The sequence below is a fragment of the Miniopterus natalensis genome, chromosome 12, assembly GCF_054644295.1.
Source record: "Miniopterus natalensis isolate mMinNat1 chromosome 12, mMinNat1.hap1, whole genome shotgun sequence".
NCBI lineage: Eukaryota > Metazoa > Chordata > Mammalia > Chiroptera > Miniopteridae > Miniopterus > Miniopterus natalensis.
The window spans coordinates 66,071,701-66,094,649 of record NC_142092.1 but is presented as its reverse complement, the minus strand read 5'-3'; the positions used below and the strand labels follow the sequence as shown (position 1 = coordinate 66,094,649).

The 22,949-nt window shown below is 60.4% G+C and overlaps 1 protein-coding gene across 3 annotated transcripts; it reads right to left on the bottom strand.

The window, feature by feature from the left end:
* Positions 1-1,584: 1,584 nt before the first annotated feature.
* CRB2 (crumbs cell polarity complex component 2) lies at positions 1,585-21,786 on the bottom strand. 3 transcript variants are annotated; one of them, XM_087823230.1, is made up of 14 exons: positions 21,690-21,786; positions 14,458-14,781; positions 12,778-12,973; positions 12,531-12,670; positions 11,959-12,144; positions 11,662-11,775; positions 8,046-8,930; positions 7,448-7,956; positions 6,744-6,909; positions 5,142-5,928; positions 4,411-4,428; positions 4,243-4,350; positions 3,576-3,693; positions 1,585-1,809 (listed from the first exon to the last, which is right to left on the bottom strand). In XM_087823230.1, the coding sequence occupies exons 1-14, from the start codon at positions 21,784-21,786 to the stop codon at positions 1,585-1,587; spliced, it is 3,873 nt and encodes a 1,290-aa protein (XP_087679356.1). The 3 variants fall into 3 exon arrangements, with proteins under 3 accessions (XP_087679356.1, XP_087679357.1, XP_087679358.1); XM_087823231.1 differs by lacking the exon at positions 4,411-4,428 and having other exon boundaries at positions 5,133-5,928; XM_087823232.1 differs by lacking the exon at positions 4,411-4,428.
* Positions 21,787-22,949: the final 1,163 nt, after the last annotated feature.

Here is a 22,949-nt window from a genome sequence, read left to right as displayed (position 1 = left end):
TGGTCCCATGGATTACTGGGTAAGCCCCTTAACCTAGTGTTCGGGGGGCCTTCCTAGCCCAGCCTCCGCTCACCTCCCACCCCCAGGCTCACCCCCTCCCCCTCCCTACCACCCCCATCACCACCTGGCTCCACCTCTGGCTTCTGTGCCTCCCTGGAGCTGGGTAAAGCCAACCTCCAACCTAAAAGTGTAAAGGGGCACAGGAGGCACTGGCCTGGGACACAGGACGAAAGGGCACATCTCCAGATCAGGGACAGAGGCTCTGTGAAGCTCTGAGGCAGCCAGGCTCGCAGGTGGATGCCCCTCTGGGATCTGAGACCTCAGTTCCTGCACGTGTGTCTGTGTGTCTGTCTGCAGGATCAGCCCTGACACAGCCCCGGGAGGGCGGTGCCAGCGTTCTCAGCACACAACCGAGGGTTTCCTCCCAGGATCCTGGTCTGCAGGTGAGGGAGGGGCTCCACAGCGGCCTCAGGGGAGCCTGGCTCCTGAAGAGCTGGAGATCCGAGAGGTGGCCAGTGGGGGGCGGGGGAGGGGCGGCTCCAGCCTTCAGGCTCCCAGGGGGGCCCCTCCCCCACTCTTTCCCTCAGCTCCCAACACCTAAATGATGACCCACACAGCCCTTCACAGCAGACCAGAGTTTAATGACTTCAGGTTCTTTCCCCACTGTCGTCCCCACTGATCCTCACAACAGCCCTGGAAGGGAGGCAGGGGCTGCCTCCCCCCTACAGGTGACAGGCCCCAGGAGGGGCTGTGCGGCCCAGACCGCTGCCCCCCAGCAGCCCATCCTGTCCTCTGGCCCTCCGTTCTGCCCTGGCTCTGCTTTGTTCCTGGGTCCTGGGTGGGCTTGACTCTGGCACAGGCAGAAACAGGTCTCCCTGAAGCAGCATTTGTTCTGGGAGCCAGGAGCCCACATGGCCTCTGGCTGTGGCCTCCCCTGACTTCCCAGCTGCCTCCAAGACGGGCAGCGTCCAGCAGTGGGAGATTTGGGAGCTGGGGCCTTGGTCCTTTGGCAAGCTCTGGCCTGGCCTCCAGGAGAATGTGCGGCTTTGGGTTGCCCCTGCCCAAAGCCGTGAAGGTTGTCCCCACGGCCCAGCCGTCCCCTCTGTGGGATGGCCTGCACCCACTACACAGTCACGCGCACACAGCAAAGAGGTGGACGTGCCCACGAGCCCAGTACGGCACACTCACACCAGTACCTGCAGATCAAGTCCCCAGGTACACACGCATGTACACGCACGCACACACTCATTCCCGAACACACTGTGTGCACCCACGTGTGCCCTGCCCTGCACAGCCGCACACCTGCTAAGGCAAGACCGGGTGGGTCCAATGGATATGTCCACCACCTCTCCAGGCCCCTCTGCTGCCCTGAGTGCTCCCCTTTTCCTCTGTCCACAATGGGACGGAGGCAGGGGCTGCCAGCAAAGGGGACACTTCCCCAGCAGGTACCCTGTGCCCTGCAGCAGCTTCCCAAGGCCTGGAAGGGGCAGCCACTTTCCCAAAAGCTCCTGGAAGCGACCCCCTTGTATCCAGGTAGAAATCGTTCGTGACCTCACGGGTGCTGGAGCTGGTGGCCAGGCAGGCCTAGATGAGTCTCTCCTCGGGCGGCACCTTGAGGACACTGTCCATCTCCAGCCGGGCCCCGGCCACCTCCTGCTGGCTCGGGCTGTAGGTGCCCGCTGACTGTCTGCGCTTTCTGGCTGCCAGGATCCCTGAGAGGAGGCCCAAGAGGAGGAGGAGGAGGCAGGCGCAGGCTGCAGGCACTGCCACCTCCAGCAGCGGGAACGGCAGCGGCAGCGGCAGGCCCTTCTGCAGGAGATGCGACAAGGAGGCCTCAGGTCGTGAGGAGGGGAGGAGAGAGCCAAGGGGGCACAGGACTTGCTCAGAGAAAGTGAGAGCTAACGGGCTTCCCTGGGAGGTGGTGAGAGACCCAGCCCTGGGGTCGGGTGCAAGCAGGTGCCAGGGAGCCACCTGTCAGAGCCACTCCAAGGGGATTCTGGCGAGGAAAGAGGACATTTACTGACCACCCAGTCTGAGCCAAGCGCAGTGCGTGGGATTTCACAGGAGCCTCACACCCACGTGATGAAACAGCACAGAGAACACCCCCTGCTCCAGGAGCACAGGAGCCTGGTTTATTTTGTTCCCCGGTGCTCCCCGAAGTGCCCAGAGCAGTGCCTGCATGGTAGGCCCTCGGTAAGCAGTAGGTAAGAAAGCAGGCTTTGCCCAGCCTCCCCAGACACATGACTAGTGGGTGGCAAGCCGGCACTGGCACTTCTCCACCTGCCGCCAACACCACGCCACCGTCCTTCAGCCTCAAATCCCAGTCAGGGCCCTTCTGTCGCTGGCCAGGGTGGGCCTCAGTGCCCAGCCTCGCCACTTGGCTGCCTCCTCCCCACAATAAACTCATTCAACTTGAGGCAACGGGGACTTGATCCCTCCCCATCCTGAAGGGTGGCGTGGTGTTTGAAAGTGTCCATGGAGACCAAGCTTAACCCCAAAGTGGGAGGGATCAGGCAACAGCCGGAGAGGCTGACTGGCTGATGGTGAACTCAGAATCTGGCAGGGCCTGCCCCCACCCCCACCACCACCACCACCAGAGAGGCTAGGTCAGGCTTTGGGGGGCCTCCTCTCTGTCTCCCCAGTCTCCCAGGGGCCCTCATCAAAGATTCTGCAAGGCTGGAATTCTGAAATCCCGGAATCAGAGAACTGCAGGATTCCAGAGCCACAGGTCTCCCCCTGGCCTGAGAGGCCTCTCAGCCCACTGTGACCTGAGTCCCAAGCCCTAGCACACAGCCCTGGAGAAGGGTCCCAAGGCTATAGATAAAAGTGGGCCCTTACCAGCCTCCACCCCAGGCACTTCTGGGGTTGCTGTGAAGCCATTATCTCCCTCAGGCTCTGGGAAGATGGGTGTGGAGCCAGAGGCTGTAAAAGCTCCACTTGAAAGGAAACAGTCCCCAGAAGCAGAGGGAATTTTCAGGTTTATGGCCCCGGCTGCCAGAAGCCTGTGGAGATCAAGGCTCCAGCCCAGGCTTCCCTGCCCACCTCCCCTCCGGCCAGCACCCACTGTGGGCTCACTGCAGGCTGTCCACCTGCAGGGCCAGCTACACCCCTTGGTGGGGATCCAGCCAGGGGGAGTTCAAGCTCAAGCTGCCTGTGGGCCCCTCCTCAGCTGAGTCTCCCTGGGGTCAGGGGCTGCCTTCGCAGCGAATGAGCCCACTCTGGCTAAGAATCCTGGGCTCCTCGAATCTTCCTTCTCTAGATTCCTGGCTCCGAAATCCCTGGAGATTACAGGCTCCATGTTCCCCAACCTATATCCCAGAATTCTAAGATCCTGTGGGTCCCAAATCCTGTCCCAGATGGGACTTGGCAGAGCCCAACTATTTCACTGCCAGTCCCCAGAGGAATGGTGGGGGCCCCCAAGGCTCTCCCTAGAGTGAAAATGTCTCCTGCGGGGAGGGCATAGAAGGAACCGGAGTCTCCCCTGCTGCTGCCCACCCCACGACCAGGTACGTCCAAGAACAGCTCCCCCCTCTCGCCTGGCATCATCTCATAAAGTCCAAAACAGGGCAACTCACCACCACTTCACAGAACTGGCCCGAGAACCGTGTGCTGCAGATACATTCATACTCCTCACCAGCTGCCTGGCAGGTGCCCCCATTCAAGCAGGGGTTCGTTTCACAGGAGATCTGACACCTGGGAGGCAGAGAAGAGAGTGGGGTGGAGGAAACTGCTTCCTCCCGCACTGCCTCTTATTCCCCCAGCTGCTTTCTTTAGCTCCTCAAACCCCCTCGCAGGCATCGAGGCTCACTGATGCACGTCCCTGTCTGGCTGGGCCCTGCCCGGTGCGGAGGCTGCATGTCCATCTCCTGCACCCACCTCTGCCCCTTTGTGACTGAGAATGGCTCTCCACCAGAAGCACCGGAGAGCCTGTGTAAAGGTCCAGGGGTGCTGACTCCCTGTCTGGAGCGGGCCCAGAGCCTGCACCTTTACAGCCCCCCCCCCCCCAGGTGGCCCTGACACAGGTCCTGTGTAAGGGGCTGCAAAAAACACCAGCAGACAACTACTTCCCCGAGCTGGCTGCAGAGCAGAGGATGATCTTGGAAGCCCCAGAAAGTGACGGAGGTGGACTGTCTGGCTCTGTGATGACCATGAGGACTCAGAAGGTGAGTACCCCACGCTGCCTGCCCTGCTCAGCTCTCAGCACTCACCAGCCACTTCCCAGGCCCCAGCCTCCAAACCCACCTCTGGCCAGAAGAGCCCTCCTGGCAGCTGCAGTTGGCACCCCGAGGCCCACCTTCACATGGGCTGCCATTGAGGCAGGTGCCGTTGGGGCTGCACGCGTCTGGCAGCCTGGGGAGAAAGCACAGACGCTGCACCGGGGCAGGAGCCTGGGGCCTGCCCTCCCCTGACCCCTTGATCACAGGCCACCTGAGCCCCTGCTGTCATCTGTGGAATTCAGGGCCCACCTCCCATAGCCCCTGGCATCAGTGACGACGCGGTGTGGGGGGTGGAAGGGATGGGACACAGGCCTGCTCCGGCCCCACCCCCGACTATAAACCTATAGACCCAGGCTGGGGCTCTTCCCCATGGTCCAGTCTGAGAAGCTGACAAACGGAAGGACCCTCCTCAGGACAAAAGCACGTTCCTAAACTCCACGCGGCCGGCGCTCCTGGGGTGGGGCGGGCGGGGGGGCGGGAGGTCGGGCCTCGCCCACCGGCGGGAGGCCTCGCAGGCAGCGAGCGAGGGGCCGCCCCGCTCCGCCTCCCCCCGCGGGCCAATGCGGCGAACAGCCGGCGGCTGGCGGGAAAGCCTCAGGCAAGGTTTCCGCCCCGGACCGGCTCTGGTTCCCCACCTCCCACCCCGGCCGGGAGCGCTGTCCATCGGAAGTTCACAGTGGTCTGGGTGCCCCGTGTTTTATCCCGCAAGTCTGGGGGGCTGTGTTCCCCGTCAGCGAGGGCCCCAAGCCCGGGGAAGGCCAGCGGCTGCAGCGCAGACCCAGCGCTGCCGCAGCGGGGCGCTCGCGTCGCTGCACCACCCACGGCCCGGGCCCTGGCCCCCCGCCAGCCTCTCAGGCCCGCACGCACGCCCCGCCCCGCACGCACGCACACCCCGCCCCGCCCCGCCGGCCCCGCCGCGCGCACCTGCAGCGCGGGCCCGCGAAGCCCTCGGAGCAGCCGCACTCGAAGCGGCCGTCGGGGCGCGCGTGGCAGCGGCCGCGGCCGCAGGGCGCCGAGCGACACGGGTCGGCGCGGGCCTCGCAGCGCGGGCCCTCCCAGCCGGGGCCGCAGGCGCAGGCGAAGGCGTCGAAGAGGTCGCGGCAGGCGCCGCCGTGCAGGCAGGGCGAGGGGGCGCACACCGGCTCGCCGTGGCAGCCCAGGCGCGGCGCCGGCGCTCCCGGCCAGGCCCAGAAGTGCTCCCCGGGCCCGGGGGCGGCGCCGGGCCGCGGGCGCGCCAGGGGCAGCGGGAGGCCGCCCAGCGCCACGCGGCCCAGGCAGCCGGTGAAGTTCTCGGCCAGAAGGACGCGTGCAGCGCCCGGGCCGCGCAGGAAAGCCAGGTCGCCGGCCAGGCCGCGCAGCGCCACGGGCGTCGCCGCGCCGTCCAGCCACAGCAGCCAGCGCGACGCGGCGGCCGCGGGGCGCTCCATGGCCAGGCGCACGCGGTGCCAGGCGCCGTCGGCCACGCGCGGCCCGGGCGCGGGCAGCACCGCACCCTGCAGACCGCGGCCGCTGCGCACTCCGGCCACCAGCGAGCCGTTGCGAACGGCCAGCCAGACCGCGGCGAGGGTGCCCGCGACGGCGCGCAGCAGCCCGGCCTCGGAGTCGCGTGTGCGGAAGGCGAGCGCGAGGCCGCTGAGCGTGTGCCCAGACGACATGTTGTGTCCGCTGAATGCCACCGGAGGGCCCTCGCGGAACGTGGCTTCGGCCACACCTGCGGGGAGAGGGAGCGTTGGTGATGGCCTTCCGGCACCCACCCACCCCAGCCCCAACTCGCGAGTGAAACCATCTGCTGCCTCCACTCCCCCGCCCATCGAAGGGGGTGGGGTGGGGGCAGAGGGAAGCACAGCCGCCCATCATCTAACCCCAGGATCTGCGGCCCCACCTTTACTTCCACCCCCTCACAATTCCCTACCCCCAGACCGTGCCCACCCTGTCCAACAGGGCGCAGACCAGGCAAATTTTCCAGACCTGGAAGAATCTGCCACCTTTCCCTTCTATGCAAGTTGCCTTGTCTCATCACTGAGGCTTACTCTCCGCTGCAGTAAGTCATCTTTTTTTAATGCAGGTTTTTAAAGTGTTGATCATGCATTTTAATGAAATGCAGTCAGCTTTTTAAAATGCTAATCATGTCTTTCTCCAACTTAAAACCCACCGGTGGCACCTTACTGCCCTGGGAAAAAGTCCTGAGCTGCCTGGCCTAACATTCAAATCCCCTGGCAACCTATCCATCCCCTACCTGTACTTGTGTTTCAATTGTTCTTATAAACCTTAGGGCCTTTGCACATGTTACTTACCCTCCCTGAAATGTCCTTCCTTATGCCACATGGGAGTCTTATTTGATCTTGAAAAGCTAGTGAATGCTCTCTTTCTCCAGAAAGCTTGTCCTGCTGGATGCAGTGGCCCAACTACACTGGGCTGGGACTGGTGGCATCCTGGTCTACTATGATCCTTAAGGTTAGGGGTGGGATCTAACCCAGCTTGGGTGTCCAGCACCCAACATGTGGGCTGCACAGGGCGAACACTCACAGACAAAGCCATCAGGGACCTCCTCGCAGGTGGCAGGTGGGAGGCAGGGTTGGCCAGGACACCACAGCTGCTGGGCACACGTGGGCCCTGTGAAGTTGGCAGGGCAGGTGCAGTGGAAGTCATTCCAGGTGACCAGGCAAGTCCCACCATTGAGACAGGGGTCAGGCTGCAGGAGAATCAGGACAGAGATTGGATCGATCCTGCGGTGGCATCACCCCACCATAACCATCACTGCAGTGGTTCTTAATTGAGCACCTACTACAGACACATTGCCTCCTCACAAAGAGAGAGGAAGTTACTGTCATCTCCATTTTACAGATGAGGAAACAGGCACAGAGAGGAAAAACTGCTTGCCTGAGTCACCCAACCAGTAAATAGAGGAGCCAGAGTTCACACCCAGGCTACTCCAATTCCAGGGCTAGTGCTTTGTTTATGAGCCAAGGGGGTCCCTGTCCCCTCCCTCCTCACAGTTCCTGCATAAAGGCTTAGGCAGCCGTTGCCTGGGTCAGGGTGTCTGTCTCAGACAAGGACTGGGAGGGAGGTCTGGGAACCACCAGAGGGCAAGAGCAGCTGGGCAAAGAGGAGATGAATGAGTCCTTCACTGCCACTCTAACAGTGGGACATAGGGCAGAGTGCTTTCCAAACTGGGAGAAAGACATGCTAACCCAGAGATGCAGGGACCCACCCCCTGCCAGAGCACTCACACTGCACGTGTCCTCAGAGACACAGCCCATGGTGAGGTTCCAGGACTGCCTGCTGCCCAGCTCCCCGGGCTGGTTTGAGTTCCCCAGTGGCAGTGGAAAGAAGGGGAGGTGGAGGCCATTGAGTCGTAGGTCCTGGAGGCAGCCTCGGAAGGGCCCACCCCAAGGCTGGGCGTCAGCAGAGAGGAGTCTCCCACCCACATGCACCTGCAGCCCCAAGCCCTGCAGCTGGTCAGATCCAAAGCTGAGCTTCACCAGGCGGCGGAGCCCATCGTCCCAGGGCCCAGGGAGCACCAGAGCAGGACTGCCCAGCACCTCGGCCCGGATCTGGCCCTCACTCAGGAACACTGTCAGAACAACTGCTGAGTCGTTGGTAAGGTGGAGCAGCAGGCCAGCAGGTTCCCGAGTGCGGAGGAGGAAGGACACAGTGAGGTTAGGGCCTGGCAGCTGGTGGACCAGGAAGGATGCAGTGCTCAGGGCGCCCCCCAAGCCAAATGTGGCAGCAGGAACCTCTGCAGGGAGAGAGGGCGCCAGGCATGAGGCCTGTGGGCTGGGGGAAGGCATGGCCTCTGCCCCGGGGCCCACCTGGCTCGCTTCTCACCATCAGCACATGTGGGACCACTATAGGGCCGGGGGCAGTCGCAGTGGAAGTGAGTCCACAGGTCCACACAGACCCCTTCGTGGGCACAGGGCAGAGGCTGACACTGCTCACGGCGCTTGCAGCCCAGGAGGGCATTCTCCCCAAGATCTTCAGGCAGCAGAAGGCGCCCATCCACGTGTACATCCTGGAGGCAGCCTGCAAAGGCCGCGCCGCCCAGCTGGACAGAGCGGAACCTGGCAGGTGGCGTGGCTGTGGAAGCTGTAGGAGCTGGGGCCACAGAACCGGAGGCCATGCAGAGCTGGGCAGGGCAGCCCTCGTGCCAAAGCTGAAGCTCCAGGACCCCTTGGTGGAGTGTCACCTCCACTCGGTGCCAGTGGTCATCATTCAGGGCCAGGTCTGGCAGCCTCAGAACTAGCACAGTGTTGCTGTGGCTCCAGAGTGTGACCTGAAGTGTGGCTGCCGCCAGTGCCAGCTCCAGCTCCAGCTCCAAGCCATTATGGGTATCAGTGCAAGTGGCCAAGGCACCAGAAGGTAGCGTGGTGCGAAATCTCAGTGCCAGACCCAGGGGGCCACCAGCTGCTACTGACACCCGCACAGGGTTCCCAGCCACCATGGAGAAGGTGGTATTCTGGCCACAAGAAGGTCCATGGGTACCAGGTGGGCAGTGGCAGGCATAACTGTGGACTCCAGACTCAAAGGTAGGGATGCAGGTAGCAGCCAGTGGGCAAGTGTGGCCCTGGCAGCCAGTGAGCTGCACAGAACAGTCATGCCCACCCCAGTCCTCTGGGCATCGGCAGGTGTAGCCTGCCACGATGTCATCACAGGTCCCTCCATGGAGGCAAGGCTCTGACAGGCATTCGTCCACATCTTCCTGACATTTCAGGCCTTCAGGAGAGACCAGGCCAAGGCTCAGCACTGAAGGCCAAAACCACAGTCTGGACCCAGACCTGCATGCCTCTTGGGACTGGGACCTTAGTACTTACAAACCAAACCAATTCCCAATTCCCAAAGGATTTTTCACGTCCCCTCAAGCCCCTGGAGGCTGGAACCCAAGATAACCCTTTCTCTGCTGTGTCTGGTGAGTCTTCATGCCCTGTGGATTCAGTCCCCTAAATACTCCCCAATCTGCCTTTTCTCCCACCCCACCCCACCCCACCTCTCCTGCCTCACCTGCTTGCTGGGCCACAGTCTAGCTTTCTCCAGTCCTCCTGACTTCAGAACCCCCTCTACCATCCATCTCCACAAGCAACCAGAGATCTGTTTCTTAAGATAACCTGGCCAGGGTCCTCTGCTGCTCAAGGTCCAGTCACTCACCATGCCATTCGAGATTCCTCACAGGATAGGCCCTACCAGGGATTCACATCTCAACCCTGCTCCCTACAAATCTTGAACTGCCTGTTCCTCCAAACTTTTCCTGGAAAGTCCTGCCTCTGGGGCTCTGACATATTGTTCCCTCTGCTTGAAATGCCTCATCCTCCCTTACCCTGCCTTTCAAACTCCTACTCATCCTACAAAACCCAAACTCAAAGGGCCAGTCCCCTCGGAGGCTTTCTCTGACTCCCAACCCCAAGCTACTTTGTCACTCCCAATTCCTTGCCCACTTCCAGGCATAGCAGCCCAGAACCCTGTATTGAAAGTATGTTTGCCCAGCTGAGATCTCCAGGGGCCTGAGTGTGGCACTGGTACCCAGCAAAGGGCCTAGCATGGCTTTTGTGGACAGAGTGATGAAAAGGAGGAGCAAGTGGGTATAAGCGTCTGTGGCACTCCAAGTAGCCCCCAGGCTCTAACCTCCCAGTCCCTCTGCCCTAGGGCCCCCTTACAGGCTGCGAAGGGGTCACTTCACCCTCCCTTCCAGGAGCTCCCATGCCAGGTGCTCTGGCCCCAGCTTGGGTCAAGAGGCTACAGCCCAACCCCAGCTCATCCAGAGCCTCCACAAAATAACCAAGGCCAGCCCTGCTTCTGTATCCCAGCTGGAGGAACGAAGCTAGGCCCAAAGAAGCCACCAGGATTTGAATCTTGGCCCCTTCAGGCCACAAGCAGCCATCTCCTTCTGAGGACAGCTAGCTCCACCTCCCCTGCCCAAAGCCCCAGTTCTCCATACCTGCCAGGAGCCACAGCCCCCCCAGGAAGGTCCACAGAGCCTGCAGTCCCATTGCATTTCCCCAAATGTCCGAGAGCGCTGGGCGGGCGCCGAGGCTGGGGAGCAGAGCTCCCAGCCTGGTCTGGCTGCCTCCTTCAGACCCTGCGCAGGAATGCCAGGCACTGGCCTCCCCCACGCCCAGCACGAACCAAAGGGAGGGTGGGGGTGGACAGTGGCAAGGAGCCCAGCGCCACAGCCGGGGTTCCCCCTCCTGGTCCCTGACCTTAGAGATCTGACCTTGCTGTCATCCATCAGCTGAGCTCAGCTCCTGCTGACGCTGAGGAACTGGAGGGGACAACACTCCCTCTCTAAAGCCCCCATGGCCTCATCTATAAGATGGGGACTTAAACCCCCACCTCATGGGGCTGTGATGAGGGGAACAAATGTGCAGAGAATGCTCTTCAAAGGCAAGGAGTGCTTGGTGGACCCACTGTGTGCCAGACACCCACGAGGCAAGCCCCCGGGAGCAGATAGGCTTTCAGGGTGCCCAGGAGAGTTGGCCAGCCAAGGGAGGAGACACTGAGCCCCAGTGTCTTTGAGTGGGTGAAGGTAGAGGGGATGGTGGTGATCACCACCACCTTCCCCTGGGCGGGGGAGCCTGCGCCCAGGAGCCCTGCCAGGGCGAGGAGGCAGTGTGCCTAAGCAGGAATGTGGGCGGTGTGGGGGAGGTGTCACTGGCATTCCAGAGGGGCAGGGACACAGTGAGTGAGGAGTTCCTTGGGTTCACCAGTGTCCGTGTGGGAGGGTGTCTATGTGTCTATGCATCTGCTGCACCAAAGGCAGGGCGAGGCTTTCTGCACCCCAACTCCCGCCCAACAGGCCCCAGCGCCTCAAAGGTGAAGCTCACCCTTCTCCAGACAATGGTTCCAGCTCGCAGTAATCCCCACCCCCTTCTCTGTCCTGGCCCAAGTGCCTCTGTGCTTCCTGCAGCCCCTGGGCCTCTGCCCAGCCCTTTGATGCCAGGCGTGTAGGGTTCTCTCTGCCCATCGCTCCACACATTCTCTCCGACAGCCTCCGCCACCCGGGGCCCCAGCTGTCCCAATTACACCCCTGACCCCATCTCTTACTCCAGCCCAGGTCACACCCCTGGGCACCGGACCCCACCCAGGCTCCTCCTGGGGTGCTCCATAGACACTCAGACTCAGCGTGGACAAGGCTGACCTCACTGTCCTCCACCCAGTGTCACCCAGGACAGAAATGTAGCCGGCATCCCTGACACCTTCACTTACACCTGGATAACCCTCAGGGCCTGCAGAGTGTCCTTCCTAAACATTTCTCAGTCTGGTTGGTTCCCTCCATTCCCACCTCGAAAGCCCAGGTCCCAGCTCAATCCCAGCTTGGCTGCCACCTGGGCCACTGTACCCACCTCCTCCCTAATTTCCTCACCCCCCATCAATCCAGCCTCCACGCATCAGCCAGAGGAACCGTCTCACCCCAGACCCACGGACTCTGACCTTGCCCTGCCCCACTGCCCACCTGTGTAGCCGTTTGGACAGTGACACTGAAAGCCATTGGGCAGGTCCTGGCAGCGGCCCCCCCCGAGGCACGGCCCTGAGGCGCACTCGTCCACGTCCAGGCTGCAGTCGTCCCCTGAAAGAGGCCCAGCTGTGGTTCCCGCCTGTGCCCGCAGAGCCAGACTGGACCTGGAGGGGCCCATTTTATAGCTAGAGAGACTGAGGCCCAAAGAGAGGCTCGTGAACCCAGCCCGGCACCCCTCCTGGTGCATGTGGACAGCGGCGGACCCTCTGCCCTGGGTGGGGGCAGGGAGCTCACCCTGGAAGCCTGGGGGGCAGCGGCACAGGAAGCCCGCCGCGTGGCGGAAGCTGAAGGCGCCGGGGAAGGCGGCCTGGGCGCCCCCATAGAGGGCGGGGTCGGAGCGCTGCAGGCAGCGGCCTCCGTGCAGGCAGGGGCCCGACGCACACTCGTCCTCGTCGACCTCGCACCGCTCGCCGCTGTAGCCTGGGGCGCATGCAGGAGGACGTCAGGTCACGCGGAGCCTTCCGGCAGCACCCCACCCGCACCCCACCCCCACGCCACAGGCGCCAGGCCATCCCAGGTCAGAATAGGGTCACGCACACGCCAGGCCGTGCGCCAAGGCTGCAGGGGCATCACGCCTTTCCTGTCCTCGCAACACTGGGAGAGGTGCTGTGATTGGCCCTTTTGCACATCAGCTCGGATAAGTTGCAACCACATGCGCGCACTCTGCTTGGTTCACCGAGGGCGCGCGTGCACAGGTGCGGGAAACCCCGCCCCCCGCCTCGCTGGCCCGCCCGCCTGAGTGGAGCCCTCGCGCTCGCGCGCTCGCGCGCGCACGCACACACGCACGCACGCACGGACGCACGCACCTGGCCAGCAGAGGCAGCGGAAGCTCCCGAGGCCGTCCAGGCAGGTGGCGTTGTGCGCGCAGGGCGTCGAGGCGCACTCCTGCACCTCCCGCTCGCAGCGCGCGCCCTCGTAGCCCGTGTCTGCGCAGTCGCACCGGAACCTGGAGCGGGGCACGCACTCGGCTGCAGCCCCCGCCGCCACCGCGTTCCCCAGGCCCACCGCGCAGGCTTCCCGCCTTCCCGCCTTCCGGGCCGGCCGCCCGCTCACCCGTCGACCAGGTCGTGGCACACGCCCCCATGCGCGCACGGCCGGCTCTGGCACTCGTCCAGGTCCTGCTGGCAGCTGGCGCCCCCGTAGCCCGGCGCGCACACGCAGCGGTAGGAGCCCACGCCGTCCAGGCACGAGCCCCCGTGCAGGCAGGGTGCCGAGGCGCACTGGTCCACCTCCACCTCGCAGTTCACGCCTGGACAGGGCCGGAGACACGGACAGTGGCAGGTCACGCAGAGGGAGGGCAAAGAGGCGCGGTCAGACCTGCCCAAACCAGTTCCAGTTCCAAGGATGGGGAGGTGAGGACCCACAGACAGCAGGTGCTTCTCCTGCCAGCGGTGAATGCTAACTGGTTAGAAACAAGACAGGCATCCCTGCTCCCTTGAGCTCAGGCATCTAGCCCGGGAGATGGGTATTAAGTCAATGTTAACTAAATGTGGGCTGATTTTTCATTTTGATAAGCTCAACAATGAGAAAGTACTGGATTCTGTGAAAGCAATAGCCAGGATCTTGGCCTGGGGAATTGGGAGTCAGGGAGGCTTCTGGGAAGAAGAGCCTTTGAAGGTGGGTGGGGGGTGGTTCACTAGGCTAGGCTAGGGGGCTGTGTCAGCAGTTGGATTCCAGAGAGACTGTTGGTCAAGACCTGCTTGGGGTCATGGCAGGGCAAAGGAAGCAGCAGGGCAATAAGGAGGGGGTGGAGGAGGAGAGGCAGGGTACAGGGTGGCCAGGCCTTGGGGGGGTCAGGTAACACGATCTGAGGTTATCCTGAAAGTTTTAAGCATCCGAGTTACACGGTCTTGTCTGCATTTTAAAAGGCTCACTCTGCTGGCTTTGAAAAGGGTGTAAGGATGGATTCCAGAGAGGAACATACCCAGGCGGGAGATGCTGGAGTAGGGTAAGCAACTCCTGGTTTTCCCTGCATTGCCTTGCTTTTAAAACTGAAAGCCCAAGTCCTGGGTAACCCCTCAGTTCCAGGCAACACCCAGAGGGTTGGGTGGCCCTCGGGAGAGGAGGCTGTGGAGGTGAAGGGAGATGGGGAATCCCAGTATGGAGATGTACTGCCGAGTTTGTCACATGTCTCTGTAGATTCCAGTGGTCCTGCCCCTGCCCCCTAAGGGGGATTGGTCATGGGGAATGATTGGTCATGGGAGGCCAGGGGCCCAGATGTCTCCAGCAGGAATCTTACCGCCTTCCTGGCTCAGTGAGCACAAAACACAGCTCCTCCTCCCTGTGACCCTGCGCTCCTCTTGCCCTGGCTCCACTCCCACTCTCTGTGCCAGGGAGAGCCAGGCCCAGGCGGCTTGGAATCCCAACCTCCCCCGCCTGGCTGGGAACGGAAGGAGGAGCAGAGAAGTGAGTCACACAGACACTGCCCCCACTCACATCTCACCCAAAAAGCATTCCCCAGAGCGTCTGTGCACCACACATCTGGGTGTGCACACACCTGCTGGCGCTTACACAGTCAACGTTTTAGCACAGAGGCATTCAGGGAGCCCAGACAGCCCGGAAGGAACAGCTCTGTAGCAGGACTAGAGTGGCTGTACCTGAGGGCTGCCAGGATGCCTGGAAGGGAGGAGGAGGGGTGTCTGTACTAAAGTCAAAGCTGAATCTGCTCCTTCACACACTGAGCCAAAGGGATCAACATTTCATACCTCCTCCGGGCACAGGCAGGGCCATTACCTGCATAATCAAGGGGGCAGTGGCACTCATATCGATCGGCCAGGTTGTGGCAGGTCGCCCCATGGTGGCAGGGCCGGGATGCACACTCATCGATGTCCAGTTCACAGCGTGGGCCCTGGAAACCCGGCACACAGTAACAGCGGAAGTCACTAGGATCTGGGCCCTGGGGCACACACAGAGCATCATGGTAGCAGGGCTGGGTGGCACAGCCCCCGGGCTCTGTGGGCCTGCAGGAGTAGCCGCCCCTCTCTGTAGCCTGGCACTCAGTCCCTGGAGTGCATGGGTCTGAGGCACAGGCACTCAGGGTCTCTGGAGGCACTGTTCCTGTAGAGAGAGGAGACAGGATAGGCAGGGGCTACCAGACACTCCCCGCCCCACACTGACTCATCCCTAGACCCCAGAGCCAGAAAGCAGAGGGGTCTGTTCACACTCAGTAAGGTGGAGAGTGGGCCAGGGCCTCTACAAGCCAGGTCCCAACAGGCTGCACACATCTGCACCCAGAGCTGGGACCAGCTTCAGGAGCCTCTCCATTGCAGAGAAACAGGACCTGGGGTACTAGGCTCTCTGCTCAGGATTGGTGAGCAGGCAGTGACCCTGGGAGCTCCGCTTCAGAGTCTCATCACATTCCTGTAGCGCCTCTTCGAAGCAGGCTCTGTCATGCCCATTTTACAAGAGGTCAGACTGAGGCTCGAGAGAGAGCATGAGGACTTGCCTGGGGCCACACAGCAAGTTAGTGTTGGGACGGCCTTCCAGGTCTGCCCACTCGTGTTAGCCCCACTGGGGAGGGGGTATCCTCTGGGTCTCCTGTCTGTGACCCACTCCCTCCCAGAAGGCCCAGGACAGAGCTCTTCCCACTGCCCCCTTCACCACTCCTGCTGGGGATCTGGTAACTCCATCCCTGTGTGAAATTAAGTGAAATCGAAGATGGAAGGCTTCAAGGCCCTTCTTTCCCACCCCCTCCCCACCCCACCTGGCTGCCCTGGGAACTTCTCACGGGACCCCTGGCCCTCACTGTACCCCCATCAGCAAATTCTTGAGCAGCCGGCCTGGCTAAGGTGACAGGGTACAGAGCAGGTATTGAGAACTGCTGACAACACCTGGCTCTGGCCACTGTGCTGCCTGGACTGCTGAGCTCCCTTCCTCCCATCTGTATAAATCTGGAGTAAGAACTCACTCACTCAGGCTTTGGAGTAAAACAGCCTGGGTTAGATCCCAGCTCAATTACTAGCTCTGGAACCTTGGGCAAGTCATTTCTCCTGTGGAGCTCCATTTCCCAGTCTGAAAGAGAATGCTAATAGTCCATGCCTCACGGGATGTGTTAGGACTCAGAGCCTCAGTGCCCACTTGTAGGAACTCAGTAAGTGATGGGGGAGGGGACTGTCCACAAGAAGGAGGCAACTTCCCCCCCAACTGGGGCTCTGAGAGGTGCCCCTTCCCCGGCCAAGTTGTCATCCAGACACTAACCAGGCCCTGCACCTCCCTTCCCCCACCCCGGTGAAGACCCCCAGATAAGGTTCAGCAGCCTCTCAGGCGTCATCCACATTCCACAAGGCAGGGCTGTCCACTGGCTGACCCCCACCCTTCCCAGCCAGGGCCAGGCAAGATGGGGGACAGGGAGATGGAAATACTGATCAATAAATAGACCCAAAGGGAAAACCCAGCTGTCACCCCAACCCTGAAGCACCTGGGACAGCTCAACATGGGCTCCCTCACTCCCAGCCCCAAACTGGGGGTGTTAGTGCTCACCCAGGGTCAGGTACGGAGCAGAGGGCCTCAAATGCTGTCCAACCAGATGACTGTCTAGGGCCATGGGGTCCACAGACCCTCTCTGCCCACTGCTCCTCTCACTACCTCGGGGCATTCATCCCCAGCCCCCTCCCCCAAGCCTGGTCATAGGGGTGAGTGCAGGGGTATCTGGGCCTCTCTGGGGGGCCTGTGGGCAGCCCATCCTTCCTTTTCCCATTCCAAGTGAGAGGCTGTGGCTGATCCGTTTACAGCCAGGTCCCCCAAGGCTAGATGCTGTGATGGGGGTGGGAAGGTGATCTGAAGAGGTTGGGAGTGGATCGAGCTCTCTCATGGAAGGAACAGGTGTGGGCATCAAACAGGCGCAGCTTGGGTCCCAGGTGCAAACACTGCCCACCTTGTGGGGTGTTGTAAGGAGCCACCGAGGTCACAGGAGTGAAGCCCTGGCACCCAGTGGACCCTCAGTGAGAACTCTGGCTATTATGATCAGGGTCTGTTTATCCAACCCAGCTCAGGAGGACAGCACAGTAATCAGAGCTCCAGGGAAGGGCCCTGGCCCTGGGTACTGTGCTATTTAATTCCAGCAAAGCGCCACCCTCATCCCTGTGGCCCAAGGGATCCCACCCCAGTCAGGAGCTTTGCCCCTGGTTCAGAGTGGGTGGGACCCGGCTGGGTACACAGCGCCTGAAGGATGGGGAAGGTGGGAACAGGTGGGCTGTGGCCCTCAGTGACAGAGCCGGTGGAGAGGAAGGAGTTCTTGCTGTCAGGGCCAGGCCGAGGGAGGGAGCTGCCTGTCCCAGGAGGCATGCAGTAGCACCCACAGCCTGCAACTGAGGGACAACCATAACTCCTATGTAACGTCAGATAATCTTCATCTTGACCTGAGGAGTTGGGTGGCACTATTACTCCTGCTCCACAGCTGAGGAAAGTGAGGCTCAGAGATGAAGCACAGCCCCATGGCGGGTTAGAGTCCAAACCCAGAGCTCCCTACTGCGGGGCCTCCCCTCAGCTTCCAGAACCCCGGCCCCTCCGCCTGTATTAAGAATCCCCATTCCTGGGCCCCACTCCAGGCCTAGAGATTCAGAGCCCCTGGGCCGGGCCGGAGACTCTGCATTGCAGCGTGCTCCCTGGGGATTCCTTTGCACTTTGAGGTTTGGGAACTGCTGACCTCTGGTTCTCTGTCTACCAGGAGAGAGTAGGGAGGCCAGGCCAGCCCCAGGCGGAGGGGAGGAGAGGGAAAGACCCAAGGGCAGGGGAGGGGCCTTCCTAGGGGCCAGGCTGGAGGGGCGGGGCCTGTTGCCAGGGTGACGAGGGGCCTGTGCTTATCTTTACAAATCCCTGCTGACCTCTAAGGCCGCCTGGGATGACCTGGCAGGGGAGGGATTAACTGACATTGCCCCTCCCCTCCAACCTGCTGCCCAGCTCAGGGAAGGCCCAGAACCCAAGCTACCAAGAAGGGAAGGGAAATTTCTCCGTGGACAGGGCAGGATTACAATAACAGCAACGGTTTACTGAGTGCGTACTATGTGCTCCGGGCTGTGCTATACATCTTGCATTTATTATTACATTAGTATACTGCTTTAAGCCGGAAGACATGGGTGCTGTTAAAACTGTTTTTCTAACTCAGAGGTCATAAACTTGCCCAGGATCGTCCCTCTAAAGACTAAGAGGCAGATGTCTCCAGACTTCGGAGAGGCCCACACGCCTCCCAGGGCATGTGAAATTTCCACTTGGCAAACTCTAAATTGCCACCCTGTGCTACCATGGTAGTGCATTCCAGCCAGCTCCCCCAGGCACTAGAAGGGGTCTCTATGCACAAGCATAAGAAGGGAGATTCCAGTCCTGGCCAGGTGGCTCAGTTGGTAGGGCCATCATTCTGTACACCAAAGGCTGCAGGTTCAATTCTGATCAGGGCACATACCTAGGTTGTGGGTTCTATCCCAAGTCAGGACGCATTTGGGGTGGGGGTAGGGCAACTGATAGATGGTTCTCTCTCTCTCCCTCTCTCCCTTCCTCCTTCCTCTCTCTCTATAAAAATCAATTTTAAAAAAAAAGAATGGAGGTTCCAGGATCTGCCAGCAGAGCGGGCAGTCCTCCGTGTCTGTCCAGAACCTGGCAGCTAGCAATCCCCCTGGGCTTCAGGCCTCACTCAGTGCTCAGTGACTCCTGCTTTCTGGGCACATCTAACAGGCCTAGTGATAACTGCCAGCTACTGATGAGAATTGTTTCCTGAGGGTGGATTTTGGGAAGCTTCTTGTCTTGACAAGGCGAGAAAGAGAATATTCTTAGGAAGCGACCCAGCGACTTTAGGTGTTGGGCACACGATGCAGTATACAGATGATGTGTCATAGAATTGCACACTTGAAACCTATATAATTTTATTAACCAATCACCCCAATACATTTAATAAAAGTAAATTAAAAAATAGACTTAGCCCTGGCCAGTGTAGCTCGGTTGGTTGGAGCATTGTCCCGTATACCAAAAGGTCACGGGTTTGATTCCTAGTCAGGGCACATACCCGGGTTGCGGGTTCGATATTCTGTCAGGGTGTGTACAAGAGGTAATGTTTCTCTTTCTCTCCCTCTCCCTTCCTTTCTCTCTTCAAAATCAATAAAAACATCCTCGGGTAAAGATTAAAATAAATAAAAATAAAAAGATATAATCTAAAAGTCAAAGGGAAAAATTTTTACAAAGAAGCAACCCAGATCTCATAGACCTGGAGCTCCTGGCCAAAGGGAGGTGTTCATCTCACATCAGTACACCCCAGGGCTAGGACTAAGTGCAGGCGGGAAAGTTGGAAGACTTTTTCACAAATGTTTACCCCTGAGGTTAAAAGGCCTAATTTTGATAACAGTAACCACAACAATAACTGTTGGGGATTCATGTCCTACCTCGTTCCTGGCACTGACACATCCCAGCATTTCCAAACCATGGTCTCAGAACACTGGGGCCGGGGAGGCACTTCCTCATGAAGGCCGGACAGAGCAAGTGGGGCTGCGGCCTGCTGCCCAACAGGCCACTGTAATTATTTCACCTTTAACTGCCAGTGGGCTTCTGGCTTCTGTCTAAAGTTTCCTTTGAAACTGAGGTTTCCATGCCAAACCTAAGTTGAAGAGCCAGGGCATTTTCTCATCAGGTCTTGTAATGGTCCTTGGAGTTAGCTAGTTTGTCCCCTTTAGACAGAGGCACAGAGAAGTGACTTTACATCAGCTGGTACCATAGTCTGCTGTGACATCCTGTCACCCACTAGCTCTGTGACTCTGAGCAGGTTACTGACCCTCTCTGGGCCTCACTTTCCTCCTCAGTAAACTGAGGGTCTCATAGGGCTGTGGTGAGTCCATTAAATTGACCATGTGAGTCCAGTAGCCCAGCACTGACCACGTAGTGGCTGATGCTATTATTTATTTGTCAACAAATCTTTACTTGGGGCAAACACTGACGATCCAGCAAATCCTGACATTGGGCCACATGTGTGTGTAGCTCTTTGCTCCTTGCCTCTGTCCTGCAGGCCCCAACCCAGCTCTGGTTGGAGGAGGGGCCAGACTTGGGGACTGGCCCGTTGCCCCTTTGTCAGCCAGGCTCCCTGGGTATTCTGGGAGCAGGAGGGATGTGAGAGCCCAACGTGCCCCATTGTACTCTGAGATGCCTGGTTCTCTCCTAGCAACCATCAGGGCCTTTGTGGCAGTGTGGGCTCAGGATGGAGGGGCCAAGCTCAGGCCTGGCAGAGGTGGGGGCCCAGGGCCTTCAGAGCCTCCGTGCCCTCGGATGGGAATTGCTTTTCAAGTGATACAGTCCCCGGCCCTCTCCTCCTGCAGTCAGGCCTGGAGTACTGGCATCCAGAAATAATCGTGCCCACAGTGCCCCTACCCCAGCTTTCAGGGATCCCCAGGGAGGGGGCTTCCTGCACAGAAATTCCAGGGGAAAGGCTGCTCTCAGAGACCCCAGCAGGGTCATGTGTGGGTGAGGGTTTATGTGAGTCCGTTTCCTTCTGTAGCATCATCTACTTTGTGTTCACTCTGCCTCAGGGTTCACGTGAATGTGCACCTGTGTGAGTGCACACATGTTGACATATGCGCATTGGTGGGGGCAGGTGTAGGTGTGTGTGTGGTGGGCCTACGTGTGCCTGTGGACACCTGTTCATGAGGTGGTCTGTGCCCTTGTGCATGCCACGCCTGTGCACAGATGTGTGTGTGCATTTGTGTGTATGTATGCACAGGTGTGATTTGTGTGTGCTCGAGCATGTGTATGTGTGTGCAGGTGCAGGTGTGCATTTGTGTGCACACATGCATGTATGTGTGTGTACACTGTAGGACAGAGGACAGGCACCAGATCCACAGACCAGGATTTCTTGTCCAGCAGTTCAGAGAGCAGGCCCCAGCTCCTCTCATGAGCCCCAGACTTGCCTGGGGGGCCCGACTTTAAGCCCCATCCCTCCATGGGCTTCATTTTCCTCTACTGCAAAATGGGGTCCTCACTCTCCCTAGGGGCCCTGCGGAGAGGGGGAGGCGACGAAGGCTTTGTGAGCCAGGCCCCATGAGAGGCCAGAGGAAGGGGTCTAGGGGGACCTGACCCCACACCCTGGAAGCCTGAGGAGGTGGCGACTCCCCAGCTGCAGTGGAGCCCAGGCCACCGCCTGCTTAGTGGCAGGGGGTGGGGGACATCCTAGGCCTGGCCCTAGTAGCCATAGTGACCAAGACAAAGTGTCCCCCAGACCCCCCAGGAAGAATTCCAGGCCCTCACACACGAGTCCCCTTGGACAAAAGCAGAAATGGTTCGGCAAGTGGAGTCTGGCTTCGGGAAGCCCTTTCAGCTCCGTCTGGGAATGCCTGGGGGGCAGCAGTGGACGCCATGCTCCCAAGGCCCCAGCCACCCCTGGGGACCACAGAGCACCTGCAGCCCCCCAGTGAAGGCATGGGGAGGGTGTAGGCAGAGACCAGCTCCCCTGGGTCTCCTCCCCTTCTCCAACCCGATCCACTGGCTGGGTCTGCTGCCCCCACCCCAGGCCCCCATGATACAGTTCAACCCACTGGACAACTTATACCCCACAACTCACGCTGGGACACAGCCCAGTACACTGAGAAAGCCTCAGACACAACTCAGGTTCACCAGGTAGTTCATCCTACATCACAACTTTACCACACCCCCACCTGCACCCCACAACCCAGCACAGGCCTCACAACCCGACACTCTCAGCCCCAACACCCCTCCTAGGGCACACAGCCCACCCATTACCTAGATCACAGCCGGCCCACAAAGCTCCTCACAAAGCCCCTGGACACACAGTAACAGCCCCCAAGTCCCAGGACACACTGACTTCCACACAAGTTCCAGTGGCCACAGCAGCACACTCCCCCGCATCCTACAACTCAGGCCTGCACCCCTGCCCTACAGTTGTGCCCACACCCACAGGGCCAGCCCCAGGACCTGGGGTGTCCGCTTTGGGAGACAGAGCTTGCCCCAGGTCCCCCCAAGGCTTGTCTCCAACTCACCAGCCAGGAGGGCAAGAGCAGGGACCCAGAGCAGCAGCAGCAGCAGGAAAGGGGCTGGGAGCCTGGGGTCCCGGGTCCCCGGCCTGGCCACCGCCATGGCAGCAAGCTCTGCTCCTCGCTATGGGAACAGGCGGCCTGGCCGGCTCCGCACCCCCCTCTCCCTCCAACCAGCACTAATGCGGTGGACAGAGGCCCGGCCCCTCCCTCCCTCCTCTCCCGCCTCCTCCCCGCCCCTGGCCCTCCCAGGCTGCTCCACCTTCAGGAGGACCCTGGAGGAGGGGTCTGACCCATCCAGCCGCCTCCAGCCCAGGGCTCCAGGCAGGCGTCGGGCAGCTGTGGTTCGGGCCTCACCTCGGTGCCCAGCACTTTCTCCCTCCTGACACCCCCACCCCCTTTCCTCCCACCTCCCAGGCTGTGCTGCCTCAGCCCCCTCAGAGCAACTTCTGTTCTGTGGGGCTGTTCTCAGCAGATGAGGCTGGCTACTCCCAAGTCCTCAGTTTTCCCACCATGCTGCCCCCCCCAGCTCCTCTCAGCCTGGTCCCCCTCCCCAGCCCAGGCCGGAGCATCCAATAGACTCGGAGACCTCTGTTGGCTCAGAAGCCCCAGCTCCTCCCACTTAGCTGCCACTTGAGCAAGGGCCCCCCACCCTGCAGCCCAACGCCCCCTCCCACACACACACTCAGTCAACCACAGTTCCTGGCAACTGTTCCTTCTCAGTGTCTGCCCCTCTCACCATGGCCCTCAGGAAAAGTCCCTGGTCTCTCTCCACCCTCCCCACCCCCAGCCATTTCTCCCCTTTGGCCTAGATCTTCTCTGCTGTCTGCAGCTCCAAACCTCATCATCATCCAAGGCAGCCCATTCTACAGAGTGGCAGCGCTAACTAAGCAAGCTTTCCTGCTCCCTCACTGGAAGTCCTCCTTGTTGTCTAACCTTGCAGTCTCCTGCTGCACTTGATGTTTGCTTGCTCCAGGCTGCAGAGGGCACTGTTGTTTGGGTGGAGAAGAGGAGTTCTTCAGGAGACCTGGACCCAGGAAGCCAGGTCATCTCAAACACATGACAACATCAAAAAACAGCCCCCGCCCGCCATTCTTCCACTGCCCTCAGCTCCAGGAGAGGCAGAATCCCCTTGCTGAAGGGACTTCCTGAACCAGCCACCAGCCCCTGCCAATGCATCCCACTTGGCCCAATTCAGTGACTACAGACTCAGGCCACCCAGGCCCGGTGCTGGGCTCTGCGATGTGTCCCTGACGTCAGGAGGAC

Excerpts from the sequence above, each read along its gene's own strand:
- CRB2 (XM_087823230.1), bottom strand. The coding sequence starts at position 21,786 with ATGGCGGTGGCCAGGCCGGGGACCCGGGACCCCAGGCTCCCAGCCCCT. Across the intron at positions 7,957-8,045 it reads TGGTCCCACATGTGCTGATG|AGGTTCCTGCTGCCACATTT; the intron begins GTGAGAAGCGAG and ends CTCTCCCTGCAG. Across the intron at positions 1,810-3,575 it reads GCCAGTTCTGTGAAGTGGTG|AAGGGCCTGCCGCTGCCGCT; the intron begins GTGAGTTGCCCT and ends CATCTCCTGCAG.